The sequence below is a fragment of the Phragmites australis genome, chromosome 3, assembly GCF_958298935.1.
Source record: "Phragmites australis chromosome 3, lpPhrAust1.1, whole genome shotgun sequence".
Classification (NCBI taxonomy): Eukaryota; Viridiplantae; Streptophyta; class Magnoliopsida; order Poales; family Poaceae; genus Phragmites; species Phragmites australis.
In genome coordinates this window covers 32,091,599-32,106,475 of record NC_084923.1, presented here as the reverse complement: position 1 = coordinate 32,106,475, position 14,877 = coordinate 32,091,599, and the positions used below count along the sequence as shown (strand labels likewise).

The window sequence follows — 14,877 nt, the reverse complement described above, 5'->3', positions numbered from 1 at the left end:
AGACAGACCTCGCCGATTAATTTGCTTTACTCTCAGCATGGTATAGAACATTTGGTTGTATGGAATGGAAGAGTGTACTTCTACGGTTTCCATAAGGTACAAGAGGGGCCTACCATTGTTGAGGTGTATTCACGTGGTGGTGAAATCTTAGCGGGTCTGCACATGTTAGAGAGGCTTTGTAAAGACTTTGTAGTGGTCTCTTTGTGCACATCTTGAAAGTGTGTAAGAGTTATTCATTGACCAACAATGCTCGACAAATATGGATGACATGACTTGTGGGTAATGTGTACAACCACTACAGAGTATAAAACTGGTTAATCATTCGTACTCACGGTTAAGAGTGGCATAGAAAACCTCACATGATTAAAACTTGACAGTTTGGTTAGTTTGGTCAATCGTGGTGGTGTGAACTAAGATTGGGGTGTTGTTTAACCTTGGTGATGGGAACCATGGTTGAGGTGTTGGAAGGTTGGTTAAGTCAAGATGGTTGGAATCTTGAGGTGTTCATTTATTATTATTTACTTAACTATTTACTCACTTTTTAGTTATTTTAAAGTAAATGTTGTTTATACAAAAGATCCATATTGTCATATTATGGTTTAAGCTTTCATATGCATATTATTTTTCTCATAACTTACTAAGTATGATATGTGCTCTCACTTGCTATCACCAAACAAACTCAGATGAAGAAGATACTGGAGAATTCATGGAGGATGCATTGTTCTAAGGTGTTTTCTATGTTGCTATCATGAAGAATAGAGTCTACGTAGTTCCGCTGAAGTTTTATTTGGATCTTGATCCTCGAATGTCACTGTTTGTAAGACGTTTACATACAATTAAGCTAGATATTGTAATGATTATCATCAATGATATCATTATTTTTTGGGATTGATTCCTGGGCTCAATATATATATATATATATATATATATATATATATATAGACACACACACACACTATTATACTCTCTGTGTTAAAAATAGTTATTTAACACCTCAACACCGTCAAACCTGTCCTGCACCCATAAAAAACACCCCGCAACAGTAATCCAATTTATCGAGACCGTAAAATGCGTATGACCATAAAAACCATTCCGCAACCATAAATTCTAATTTATCGAGACCGTAAAATGCGTATAACCATAAATATCATTCCACGACCGTAAATTCTGATTTATCGAGACCATAAAATGCGTATGACTGTAAAAACCATTCCGCAACCATTAAAAATTGGCTTCTGTAATCGCAAAAATGACTCTTGACAATAAAAATTGTGTAGTTTTTATTGTTAATAGTCATTTTTACGGTCATACACATTTTCGGTCTTGATAAATTAGAATTTACGGTTGTGGGATGTTTTTTACGGGTGCAGAATTGGTTGACGGGGTCGGTTTATTGGGGTGTTAAATATACGCATTTTATGTTCTCGATAAACTGAAATTTACGGTTGCGGAATGATTTTTATGGTCATACATATTTTACGGTCTCAATAAATTGGAAATTACGGTTGTGGGATGTTTTTTTACGGGTGCGTGACCAGTTGATGGGGTTGTGTTGTTGGGGTGTTAAATAGCTATTTTTAGCGCAACAATTAGGACCTAGGAATAACAAGCTATTGGTTAATTGAAGAAGAGTAGTACACAACGCACTGCAGTGAATATGCAATACTCTCAGAATCTGTAAGGTAGATTGTGTCACATCCCAAATCCGTAATCATGTAATTAAGCTTAATCATACTTCTTAAGCATGATAATTAATTTTGAGTAAATTCATTTCAGAACATTAGAGCACTTCATTTGGAGTCTAATAGATGAGCAAAGGAAATTCGGGAGAAGAAAGAATGAAATTCGTAGTTGAAATGGACTTCTTTCTCTAGCTAGTGGGCCCCACCCGGTGGGCCAACCACCCCATCTCCAAAGGGGCAGCAACTCACCTGCTCTCTCTCTCTCTCTCTCTCCCCATCAGCTCAATATGATGTTGTCTAACTTAAAATATTATTTGTGATGTTTAGCAAGTGCTTAGGTCATCGGTAGAAGTTGAGCAGTGAAATATTTCATCGTTCGCGAGCATAGGCTTTAATTACTTGTACAATGATCACAATGATAGGTGGATGGTGTTGGTTGGATGAGACAAGATGTGGGCGGTGTTAGTGGTGTTTCTCCTGCCCGGATGTGGAGTTCCCCTAGGTAGATCGGGAGAGGAACCCGGACACCGTAGACTGCTTGCGTCGTTTAAGCACCGATCGTTGTTGCAGTTAGCTTTAGCATTCACTGTACTTACCACATGTCAATTTAATAGTAAGACAAGCCGAATACCTCTGTAGTTGTAATCATTTTAGCTTGAACATCGATAGTGTGAGCGGGTGGGTTTGTAGAGACACTTGTGGTTGCTTCGGAAGTCAACCAAAGTGGGCTCCTCACCGAGCGATGCACGATTTAAATGGTTGTGGTTTATTGGGAAAAGTTGACATGAGTACCTCCTTTTATGGACCTGTGTGGTCGTGCAAGCCGTATGATCCTCAAATCTTGTGAGTAAAGTTGTACCCCCTACAGGGTGTAAAAACATTTCAAAATGCCACGCTCCCGATCATGAGCATGCTTCTATCCATTTGCAACAGTCGTAGAATTACGAATGTGGATTGAGGTGATTGATAGGTTGAGATGGTGTTTTACAGATATTATTCTAATGGTTCCTTTTACATTATGTTTAGTTGATGTTTATGGGCTAATTTGTTACTTTGGTCAAATATAGATGCTCACACATGTCTATGTCAAATTTGCTTTCACATATGAATTTACTTAACCATGTGGTCATATTCTTACTAACATCACAATGCATAATCCTTGGAGTCGAGCTATTTATATGTACCTATTATGGATTAAGTCTTGCGAGTACTTTCGTACTCACGCTGCTATTTCAAGTGCTACCGGTGGGGAGGAGTTGGTCTTTGACTACTTCACGCCCGCTAAGGGTGGTGGCGGGCATGAGTAGGTAACTACTCGGAGGTTGTGATTTTGTGATGGAGTCTAAGAGTATATGGCTTCATCCTTCTTTTATTGTATAGTCTTTAGTCTTCCGCTGCGTAGTTTCTTTTATTGGTTAGGAGTTGAGTCGGTTTTTATCTCCTCCTAGCTCTCTTTTGTTGTAAATTGTAATTACTTGATAAATACTTAAGAACTTGTAATATAACTTCAATTACTTGCTCTTTCTTAAGCTGCGTTGTGATACTATATGTTGGAGAGACATGCATTCCGATCTTGGGCACAAAACACGTGCCAAGACTACCGGAGTGGTATTCTGGTTAATCATAGTAGCCGTGATTACGCAAATAATCGACTTAGTGATTAATTAGAATACTATATGGATAGTTCCTTACAAGTTACCTATTGCCTTAATGTGTTCCATTGGCTTTAATTTGCAAATATACTATCCTACAGAGCACTCTTGAAAGAACACACCTATATGAGCCTGACTGTTGGTCGTTGTCTATGAGACTTGGGTAATCTTTAATAAGCTTCTGAAGAGACCAAGGAGTATGACTTATACGCTCCACCCGAGGGGTAGCCTACTAGCAGCCAAGTATCAGTTATGACTTTAAGTAAAATTTATTTGTATAAAACTTGCAATTCAAAACATAATCCGTTATCCAAGTTATGAATGAGTATAGCTTAAAGCTCTAGGTGGATATTCAATCTTAACAGGTATCCATCGGAACACCGGTATATCAAACCGTATCTAGAAAAGACAAACCTTTGTGGGACTTTAAGATCTGGTGTGGGATTGTTAGATATATAGGCTGAGCCCATTATATTTGAGAAAAATTCCAAATAAATCTCAATGAATCAACCCTGGAGACAGTATTTTGTAGTTTGTGTGTAGTGTTTTGGCCAATTATTAACAAAAATAATGAAATATAAAACGTTAAAAAAATAAAAAAACATTATTGAAAGCAATCAGAAGAGTTCTGCCAAAAATGAAAAGTAGCGAAGAAACAAAAGTACTAATGGAACGTAATAAAAATAATAGGGGACCAAATGGTGTTGCTTATAACACACGAACAAGAAAACACACATATTATTCTTATTTACGTTGATTTTGTCTTATACTATGCAGAAAAAAAAAACCGGTTCGATGACCCTTTGGATCAAAAGACGCCACAACAATGGTTGCAAATAAAGTTGTTACTGGTGAAGCCAAAATATGTTGACCCTTAATTATTTGAAACATCCCATCGTAAGTAACACAATGGTTCGTATATATTTTATGATTAATCAGATAAAATATGTCAAAATCCCAAAATTGAAATACCAAATGTGATGTAGAAAAAAAGACATACCAGGTAAAGAAAACGCGAGCAAGCACTATTACAGAATATATATCACTGCCGGTCTAAAATTGGCATGACTTCTAGTTTTGAAACCGGCAGTGATAATTATAGATTATCATAGTCAGCTTATGTACCGGTAGTAATAGTAAGTATTACTGCCAGTTCAAATTGAGAATCAAGAGTGATAATCCATTCATATGTGCAAAAATACTTTACTACGAAATCTTCAGTATGGAGATCTGCCTAAGTTTGATCTCAAATTTAGATAGAGACACCATACCAAAATTTTCGTGGTAGAGTATTTTACATCTTAAATTTAGATAAATAGGAATGGCTGTTGCAAAGCTACTATACTAGAAGCTCTTTGACTTGAGAACATCAAAGAGCTCTTGTTACAACTGTCTTGCGGCATTCGTTTTACATCTTGCGCTATCCGAGTGACAGTAGTACATCTAAATGAATGGTAAAAACATAATCATCTTGAAGCAAATGTATTTTCTACCACTCATTTAGATATGCCTAATACTACAATCTAGCTACTCAACTTGCCACTCGTTTAGTTAGGGATACAAGAAGATGGGGAGACAGGCTTAGGAGATGGGGCGATGGGCTCAAGAGATGGGGAGACAGGCTACAGGCTCAGGAGACAGGGTGACAGGCTCAGGAGACGGGAGACATCGAGGTTGGCGGGACAGTGATGAGCACGGATGATGTGGAAGTTTAGGCCCCAGGGGTAGAGTCAATCGTAGTGGCGACGGTGAATATCGCACCACTTCGACCGTCACTTCCCCTCGTGAGCGGCTTCAGCCTTGGTTGATGACGGTAGCTAGGTGGCTCAGGCTCGAGAGACAACAATGAGCTCAGAGGACATGGAAGTCGGGCACAAGGGGTAGAGGCGGCCGCAGTGGCGATGGTGACTATCGCACCACTTCGACAACCACTACTCCTAGGGAGCGGCTTCTGAAGATTGGGAACGAAGTGAGACGGGACGTTGCTGAGGGAGACATACTCGGGATTTATAGAAGAATAATCATTGCTAGCTTGTAATATGAGTCAATAGAGATAAGGATTATCATTGTCGGTTTGTATTTGCTCACTTATTGCTACCAGTGAGTTTTTGAACCGGCAGTAATAGATATTATCACTGCTGGTTCGTAATACGAACTAGCAATGACATATCATTGCTGGTTCTAGCTATGAACTGGTAGTGATATTAACTATTATTATTGGTTTTTAAGGATTCATGGTTAGATCTACTGGTTCAGCTTTTGAACCATCAGTAATACCTTATCACTACCAGTTATTTCTGAATTGACAGCGAAAGAGAGATAGAGATAACCCTTTCTATAGTAGTGAATGAATCACTATCCATTACTTTGCATTTTTGCATATATAATTAGACTAAGGCCCTGTTTGGCCAAGCTCTGACGCACTCCCTCAGATCTAAATTGCATGTCATTTTAGGATTCATATTGGTCAAACTTGTTTTTAGCTTTGAAAAATCAATAAATTTTTTTTGTCAAAGTGTCACTTGTAGACTGTGTTGATGTGTTGAACGACTTCTATTTTTGATTACAGGAAGTAGTTACAAAGACTGTAGAGCTAAAACCTAGTTGTTGAAGGCTCCTAAGGATACTCAAAGCGCAAAAACAGGTTTTCCAAATTGCGACATGTTTGGCCAGATATTTAATACTAGCTCTGGCTAAGAAGCTCGGTTTTGGAGTCGGGCCAAATGGCACCTTCCCGAACACATGGAGCAGTTCTCGCCAATCGACGCCATGTTGTGCACGCATCTCTTCCAGATTGATCATTAAAGTTTGTTTTGCTGTGATCATCTGGCTACCAATGGTCATTTCTAGATGTACACAATTAAGGGGGAGAAGATATGCTAGCTAGCAGAACATAAATCAACCGGCTTGCGCGTACTAATTCTTGCGATCTTCCTAATCTTCACACATAATTCCTTTCCATATCACGGCATTGGCTCCAATCTGTATCTTTTCCTTCCACAAGGTGATCCTCTGCTATAAAAACACACCACCTTTCCTTTCCTTCCATCTCGCACCAACACAGCCATTTTCCCTTTTGATTTGCAGGTGCCTTTTTCCATGGCTCGCAAGAAGGTGACCCTGCAGTGGATCGCCAACGACTCGACGCGGCGCGCGACGTTCAAGAAGCGCCGCAAGGGCCTGATGAAGAAGGCGAGCGAGCTGTCCACGCTCTGCGACGTGGACGCCTGCGTCGTGGTGTACGGCGACGGAGAGTCGCAGCCGGAGGTGTGGCCGTCGGTCCCCGAGGCGGCGCGCGTCCTCGCCCGCTTCAAGGCCATGCCGGAGCTGGACCAGTGCAAGAAGATGATGGACATGGAGGGCTTCCTCAGGCAGCGCATCGACAAGCTCAAGGAGCAGGTGCACAAGGCGCAGCGCGAGAACCGCGAGCGCGAGACCACGCTCCTCCTTCACGACGCCATCGTCGGCCGCCGCCCGGGCCTCGCGGGTCTATCCGTCGAGGAGATCGCCAGCCTCGGCTGGATGGTGGAGAATCGCCTCCAGAACGTCAGGAACGCCATCGAGCGCCTCCAGGGGCAGGGTGTCCCGACGACGGCGCTGCAGCTGCAGCTGCAGCTGCCGCAGGCATCCCTATCGCTGGTGCCTTACACCACCGGCGCCGGCCACAGGGACGTGCAGGCGCTGCACCCGCAGAGCTGGATGATGGACGAGACCAAGGTCGAAGGAGACCTTGGCGCGCTAGTCTACAGTAGCTTCGGCGGTGGGCGCGGGAGCTTCGGAGGCGCCGGTGCCCGCGCCGGGGGCGACATGCTGCCGCAGCTTGGCAATATGGGTGCCGGATTCGCGTGGCCTCATCCAGCTGGTCCCTCTTGCCCTCCCATGTAAGGAGGCTCCGTATCGTATATGCATGCACGCATGCATGCCATATCTATCGTATCGTGTCATCGTGTCCCGTTTCGTCTTTTATTTTGTTTACTTCATTTCTGGTTGTCACTTTACCGGTAAGGTTCCGAAATATTATACCTGTCATGTGACATGTTTAAGTTATATTGTTCGTGGATGCCCTGTTATTTTTGTTCGAACAAAAATTATCACTATACTGTTAAATTGTTTCATCCTCGATAGAATGCCAGGGGTGGATCCAGCCAAAAGAATCATTGGTGTGAACTCTATAGAATCATGGTGTATCTCGTGTAATGAACATTTAGTTTTTATAGAGATTATCAAACTTCATCGGTGTCACATGACACAACTGAACCACCCTGGATCCGCCCCTATATGATGCTATATATTGTTGTCAAATGTATGCACAAAGTAGCCAGGGCTCGAGAACGGTTTTGCTTGAACACAAAAGTTTGAGGCAGTTTCTCACGACTGAAATAAGATCGTGCTCCGGTTTATCTTTATCTTCTACACACGATAGAGGCGATATCTTCCTGGTTATTGCCCCTTTGGCTAGATTAGGGTTTGTAGATCCATCGGTGCTCCATGCCCCATGTACTTAGAGGGAGGGCAGAATGTAGTTGGGATGTGAGAGGTGGACGTAAGCAGAGAAACACAGATGAGTTATTAGGAGGAGGTGGTGGTGGATATTTCTATGGATGGTTTCCGCCGGTATAAGGAAAGGTGGCATGGGAGAGTGTGGTCCCTAAAGTAGAGAAAGGATAGTGGTAGGTGTGGTTGGGGGTGGAAAAGGGAGTGCGGGGGCGGTAATGGAGTTTGGAGGTACCCGCCGATGAAGGCGAGGTGGTGCCTCGGAGAGGAGCATGTTGTGGCTCTAGGGAGGAGTGGGGATTAGAGTTTGACGACAGTAAAAATCTAAAATTAGATCATATATATAAGTATATTTACCGAAATAGATAATATGTAGTCGTATTTATTAATTTAGTATCCGTATTCGGCGCACGGTGTACCGAAAAAGCCATTTTCAATACACGGTGTGTCGAATATGGTACTGTTGCACGTATTCGGCACACTGTATGTTAAAAATGGACTGTGTGCCGAATACGGCACTGTTGCCCGTATTTGGCACACTGTGTGCCGAAAACACTTTATTCAGTACCGACATCACCGTGCACCGAAAAGCAGATGTGATATGATCATGTACCGAAAAAGTATTTTTCGGCACACTGTTGCCCGTATTCGACACACCGTGTGCCGGAAAACACTTTTTCGGTACACGATATACCGAAAATCTATTTTCGGTACACGGTGTGCCGAATACAAATGCTAAATTAATAAATACAACTACATATTATCTATTTCGACAAATACGTTCAGATATGTTGTCTAATTTTGGATTTTGGCCTTTGACAACAGATCAAATGTGGTTAATTTATATATTAATTAAAGGAAATAAGGAGGGCCTTTTATGTTTAGGAGGAAGCATGTATGTGGACTGTCCGCTGGCAATCTCGATAGTTCTTGCTCGTCAGAATGGCCCTGCTAGCTCTGTGTTGGCGGGGCTGTTAACTTAGTTCTTGATATGTGTCCTAGGTCAGATTATAGTGATGTATGGAACATGATCTGCATCACCCTAGACATAAGTAGGCCCGGGTTTTCATAGCTGGGCGAAAAAAAGTGTGTTTTTACAGATCAGGGAAGTGTAGTACGTGTGGTTCTTAAAAATACATGAAGCAAATCTGTGGGTTTTCTTTTTGTTACATATGAAAATGAACCTTCGGATTTGAATAGAAGAGACATGAAAATTGACTTGAGCAAGAGTCACTATTTAAAAAACTATTTTTCGAGACACCTAGAGTCTCTTTCTACAGGTGATTCATATGACAACCGACTGAATAGTTGGTGGGACCCCTCTCTGTTTCTGGAAATGACCATTACCACATACGGTTTCTTATAGGGCCATATGTAGTAATCATCCTATAACTACAGACGGGTGACATAAGAAGCCGCCTGTTGTAATGGTCATTTTCAGAGGTGGCTCTTTACGTGGCCCGTCTGTAGTAATTATTTTCAGAGACAGTTCCTTATGTAACCTGCTTCTGGTAATCTCTCTCTAAAACAGTACCTGTTCGGGAGCTCCATTCAGACTGAGCTTGCTCTGTTTGAACAAAGTAGCTCAACGACGGCCGAGAGATTTGAAAATAAAGGGGGAAGTTTTGATTTTGAGTTCCTTTGAGGAGCTGGCTATCTAAGGTAAGCGTATCTCATCTCTAACTAGCATCTTTTTGAAGTTTAGATCTAGATTTAAGACTTAATTAGGGTTTGGATGTAATCTAGAGATGCATATGATTCTAGCCATTTAGATACTTGAATTAGCTAAAATTTGTGGCCAATGTTGATTCAATTGTGTAGATTCACATAATTCTAGCATTATATTTAAAAAATGTAGCTTCAATTTGATTTCTTTAGCCTCTAGGAGGTTTTATCATGAATGAGGATTTTTTTGATATATCTAGATCTAGATGTAGAGGGAAAGATAGAGTAATGAATCCATATTATTTTGAGCCATAAATTTGCATCAATGTAGATTCAATTGCGTAGACATATTATAATCATAATAAGCTCAATTTTTCCCTTTTTTATTATGATTTTCTTATTAATTAATTTATGGATTTAATTTTGTGGTTGAACTTAAAGATGGATAGAACATGTATGTATGTTGTGCCAAGACATGAAGAAATATACATCAAAGGACTCTATACTTTTATTGAAGCCTCCGAGAAGGACGCTATGGCTAAGAAAACAAAGGAAATACACTGTCCATATTCTGACTGCAAGAACCATAAATTCTAGGAGAAATCAAGTTTAATCAAATCACACTTAATCTTGAGAGGTTTTATCAAGGATTACACATCTTGATCTAAATACGGCAAAAAACGTACATGCGAATCAAACGATAACATCGCTGTTGATCAAGTGGATGGTGATGATGAGGGAGTCGAAGGGGACACTGATATTATGATGGATGATGATGATGATTTCGATCTTGAGGAAATGTTGTGCCACGTAGAACCACATGTTTTAAGGGATATGAGAGGTTTAGATAATTTTAAGGCATTACAAAAGGCATCGAAGGAACTTTTGTATGAGGAATCGAATGGTTATGATAAGAAGTTCACGGTGTTACATTCGGTGTTTGAACTTTTAAGGTTGAAGGCCAGTAATGGATGGTCTGACAAGAGTTTCTCATATCCATTGAGTCTCTTAGCAAATATGCTTTTCGAAGGCTAACTCCTTGCCCACCACCACTTATCAAGCGAAGAAGCTTATCTGTCCGTTGTTATTGGATGTGCAAAAAATACACGCTTGTCCGAACCACTGTATCCTCTACCATAAATAGTACGAAGACTTGGATAGATGCCCATTGTGCAATATGAGTTGGTACAAGAGGAATGATGATTGTGAGGACGAAGATGCTTCTGCCAATACGAAGAAAAAGAAGAGTACTGCTGATTGTGATGCAGAATACACTTCTTCCAACGCAGTATGTGCTGCAAGGTGGGACATGATACGACCAAGCTGAATGAGATGTTTGTCTGTATACACTTTTCGGTAATAACACACCTCTAATACTTATATCTCACTATTTATGACGAAGAGTACTATTGAACTAATGAATACGTTGCATTATCATTTGAAGTGTCACAAGCAATTTTATGACAATGTTCTTTGTGGATACTATGTTTGCCAGTTTCTTAGGGTAAACGGGAGGTACACAACGAACCCTGCGGATGTAAGTCATCATTACGCTTGCTAATTCTTATTTGGTTCTGTTTTCGTTGTCACTAGTGTTTTAACTCTTTTAGTTGTGTTTTCATTGCAGGCACAGAGGATCAAATGTACTAACTACTCGCTCACCGATATAGATATCCAAAACATACAACGTGACATGTGACGGTTCATAATGAACAAAGTCATCCACAAGAATGGCAGATTATTCAATCAAGAAGATGAATTGGCTAGCCCTAAGAGGCTTTGTGAGTGGGAGAGGAAAAATACTTTTAGTAATGTTAGTTGAGCTATTGTTGTACTTGTGTTAGATATTGTCTTGTGATGTAAATACGGTATCAAAATACTATTGAAATATGTGATATAAAAATCTATCTTGAAAATATGTTGAAATGTAGAGGGAATAAAATATATATCCATTATAAATTTAGAATGAAATCCATACTATGAGCGGATCCTTATGTCACCCGCCCGTGGTATATTATCTATCTACAGACGGATACTAAAGTGCGCCTCTTGTGGAAACCTATTATTAGAGGCGATCCTATTAAGGAACCGCCTGTAGACATCTGTTACCACAGGTGGTTCCTTAAGTGAACCACATATGGAAACCTATTATATTACTAGAGGCAATTCTCTTAAGGAACCGTCTATGGAAGTGAACTGCTCGTGGTAATAGGTTTCTACCTGCGGTCTCTTTTACGACTGTGAAAATCATTCATTTCCACAGACCTTCAATCAGAGACAGATGGCTAAATGCCTCTGTAAATAGATTACCAGCCACCTCTGCAAATAGTTATATTCCCTCTGATTGTAAATGTAGGTCGTTTTAATCTTTTCAACTATTCTCTAAATATAAGTCATTCTCGAACTTCTATGCATTTGTTTCTCTTTTGTTCCTGTCTTGCTCTTGTTTAATAAATGCTACCACTCTCACAAATGAATGAGTTATCTTTTCCAATACAGAATAAATGAAGGACAATAAGATCATTTAATCTACTTTCTTAATTCTTGTGCACAAATCTAAAACAACTTACATTTACAATCAGAGAAAGTATGTAATAGTGAGTGGAGGACCGATCCAGATAAGGACCACAACAACCACCTATAATTTCCTCTCACAGAGCCGACAACTAGCAATAAATAGTTGTCTAAAATATTACTAAGCAGCAAATATCAAGATGTTTATATGTGCTGAAATTAGGCGCTAGGTTAACCTCGGCAATTTCTTGAATAGAATCGGCCAGCAATTCTATTGAACCCACCGAGGAGCACAACTGAACCGAGAATAAAATCTGTAGGCGCAGCAGAATTAAATCTAACTATTTTGTCATCTCAACAAGCAAAATACCACAGCGACAAGAACAATAGCTTGATCTCTCAGGCCAACCAGCAGGGTAAGCAAGTACTTGTGCCAGTAACAGAAGTTGCAACTATCACCGATAGCGGCAGTAAAAAGAAGCAGCAAGGGTTTGGTTATAACCTGAAGAAGGTGGTCGCCCAAACCCTAACTACTACACCCGTACGTGCTCCTTGTGGATGGATCACGATCAGAGAGGCAAAACTCCAAGAAGTTCAAGAAGGTACCCAGGAAAAAGGTTCCCGATCGATCACGTGCCTAATCTCAATCCAATCAGGAACGGCAACACCACATGGTAGAAAAGACGGCTTCTGCTAACTGGTTAACATCAGTGGTGGAGTAGGATTTTTCGTTAAGTGTGCACTCTAAATTTTTATAAGATTGCAAATTTAATATAAGAGTATAAATTTACCAAATATAGTACAAATATATTAAAAAGGTCCCACAATATCATAAATTAAACAAATAAGTTGAAATTTTCAAAAATTTCAATATAAATAGTTCAAATATGAAATAAAGTTTTACACAAATAGAAGAGTACCATACTACAATTAATCTGACATTATATCAATTTTCCCCTGAGTTAAACTCAACTTGGAAAATAAAAAGAGTATTTATAGATCACTAAAAGCAACTTCATGAGCTAAAACTGTTTTTAGAGTGTTCCTTATGTTCCAAATAGCCCTCCATATTTTTTCCATAATTAATCAATTGGAAAACATAATAGAAAAGGAAAAGAAACAAGAAAACTTAGAAAGAAAAAACCTTTGGACCAAAACTCTAATCCTTTCCGGGTTGAGCCAATGCCAATTCCATCTCTTTTTATCGTTCTTTTCCCAGGCCATCCCATTTATTTCTTCTCTAGGCCTCCTTTCTTTCTTCTTTGAGCTCTATATACTATGAAAATTTTGGGCTAAAAATTTGGGTAGTCCCGAGGTTATCTGGACCCCTACCTGGCTCCACCAATGGTTAACATTAACCAGAAAGCTATCTACTTAAAGGTGTCTCTGTTGTCACTTTCGGCTATGTTGGTCACCCATCCGCGACTCACACTCCCACACAGTGGTCGGTGGGCTTTGTTTTGTCCGCGGTCTGCTCACTTCTCTTCTGGGTTAGCATGTTCCCCTCCCCTAGGTGTGCTCACTTCTCCTCTGAGTCGGCATGTTCCCCTCCCCCAGGTGGGCTCTCTTTGTTAATCACAGTTGTTTGTTCGGATTTGTAATGAGTTTTTGCAAATCTTTTGGTCACCTAAATTGGAACTAGCTTTAGGTGTTAGGAGTAGAGATTTAGGTTGGGGATTTATGGTTTGTCGGTAGGGATTATCTTCGTTCGGTGCTTTAGAGATATAGTCCGGGGAGGCCGGCCTGCGACGACAAATCAGGTGGTGGGAGCCACCGAAGACAGGGGAGGTGGGGAGTTCCGCTGGACTTCAAGAAGAAAGGGTCGCGCCGGTGAAAACGGAGAGAGGAGAAGTGACAGGGAGGGAGAAGCTCCGGCGAGCCTTGCCGGCGCTGTAGATAGGTGACGTGGGTGTGTTAAGGCATCCATCGGGCATGGCAACGCCATTCGAGTCAGGATGGGGATAAAAAAAAAGAACTTTAGAGAGAGGAGGTGAGAGGATAAGATTAAAAAGGATGGGTGATCTATGTGGTCAGATCTAGATCCAACTCCAAAAAAAAGTACTGAGATAAATACTAGATCTCATTGGCTTAAGAAGGAGACGGATCATCCTTGTTTGTTTTTATCTGTTTCTTCTCGTATAGCATAGAAGCAGTAGATGGAATATGCTAAACAACACTTTTACAAAAAGCCCTTGACAGAACCACGTGGAGCATGACGAGTTGGGTAGTTTATCTATTTTTTTTTTTTTTTGGTTTCACGTTTCACGTAGTAGCTTGAGACCTTATATTTATTTTTGCTTCTCGTCTGTTTTTCAACATGTTTCTTTTATATTCAACATTTTCTAAATTTTCTTTTGAGTTCATTTCCCACGAGATATACTATTTACAGATTTTCCTATTTTTCTATTGTATTTTATATTTTGATCAACATTACAAATGACTTGGTAATTCAATATTTTCTTTTTTATATCGCCTGTTGATTCTACATTCTGACCTTTCTGATTTCATTAACATTTGAACAATTTAAAAGGTCATCAGCTAATATTTTGATAAACTATACAGTTAGCATTAGCTAGAAAACTATCTAGTTAACATGCTTTAAGAGGGAAACTAGCTAGTTTCCTTCCCTTTTCTTCATGCGTGCGTTTCTCCGCTCCTCGCTGGGCTTCCTAGCTTCCCGCGAGCGGATGTTTGCACGAACATCCAATCCTGCTTCCTAGTGGCCCGCTTCTTGCTTTCCCTAGTCGGCTTCTTAGTTCTTAGTGGCCGGCTTTCTTTTTCTTGTATTTGGGTTTTGGTTCTTCTTATTAGTGGGCCAATCAGATCCAGCTTCATTTCCTAGCTTCTTTGTCTTCTTTTCTCCAGCACAG

The 14,877-nt window shown here is 40.4% G+C and overlaps 1 protein-coding gene across 1 annotated transcript; it reads left to right on the top strand.

The window, feature by feature from the left end:
- Positions 1–6,402: 6,402 nt before the first annotated feature.
- On the top strand, positions 6,403–7,219 carry LOC133910660 (agamous-like MADS-box protein AGL80). The gene has a single exon (XM_062352977.1). The coding sequence runs from the start codon at positions 6,434–6,436 to the stop codon at positions 7,217–7,219; it is 786 nt and encodes a 261-aa protein (XP_062208961.1). The 5' UTR covers positions 6,403–6,433.
- The last annotated feature ends 7,658 nt before the right edge of the window (positions 7,220–14,877 follow it).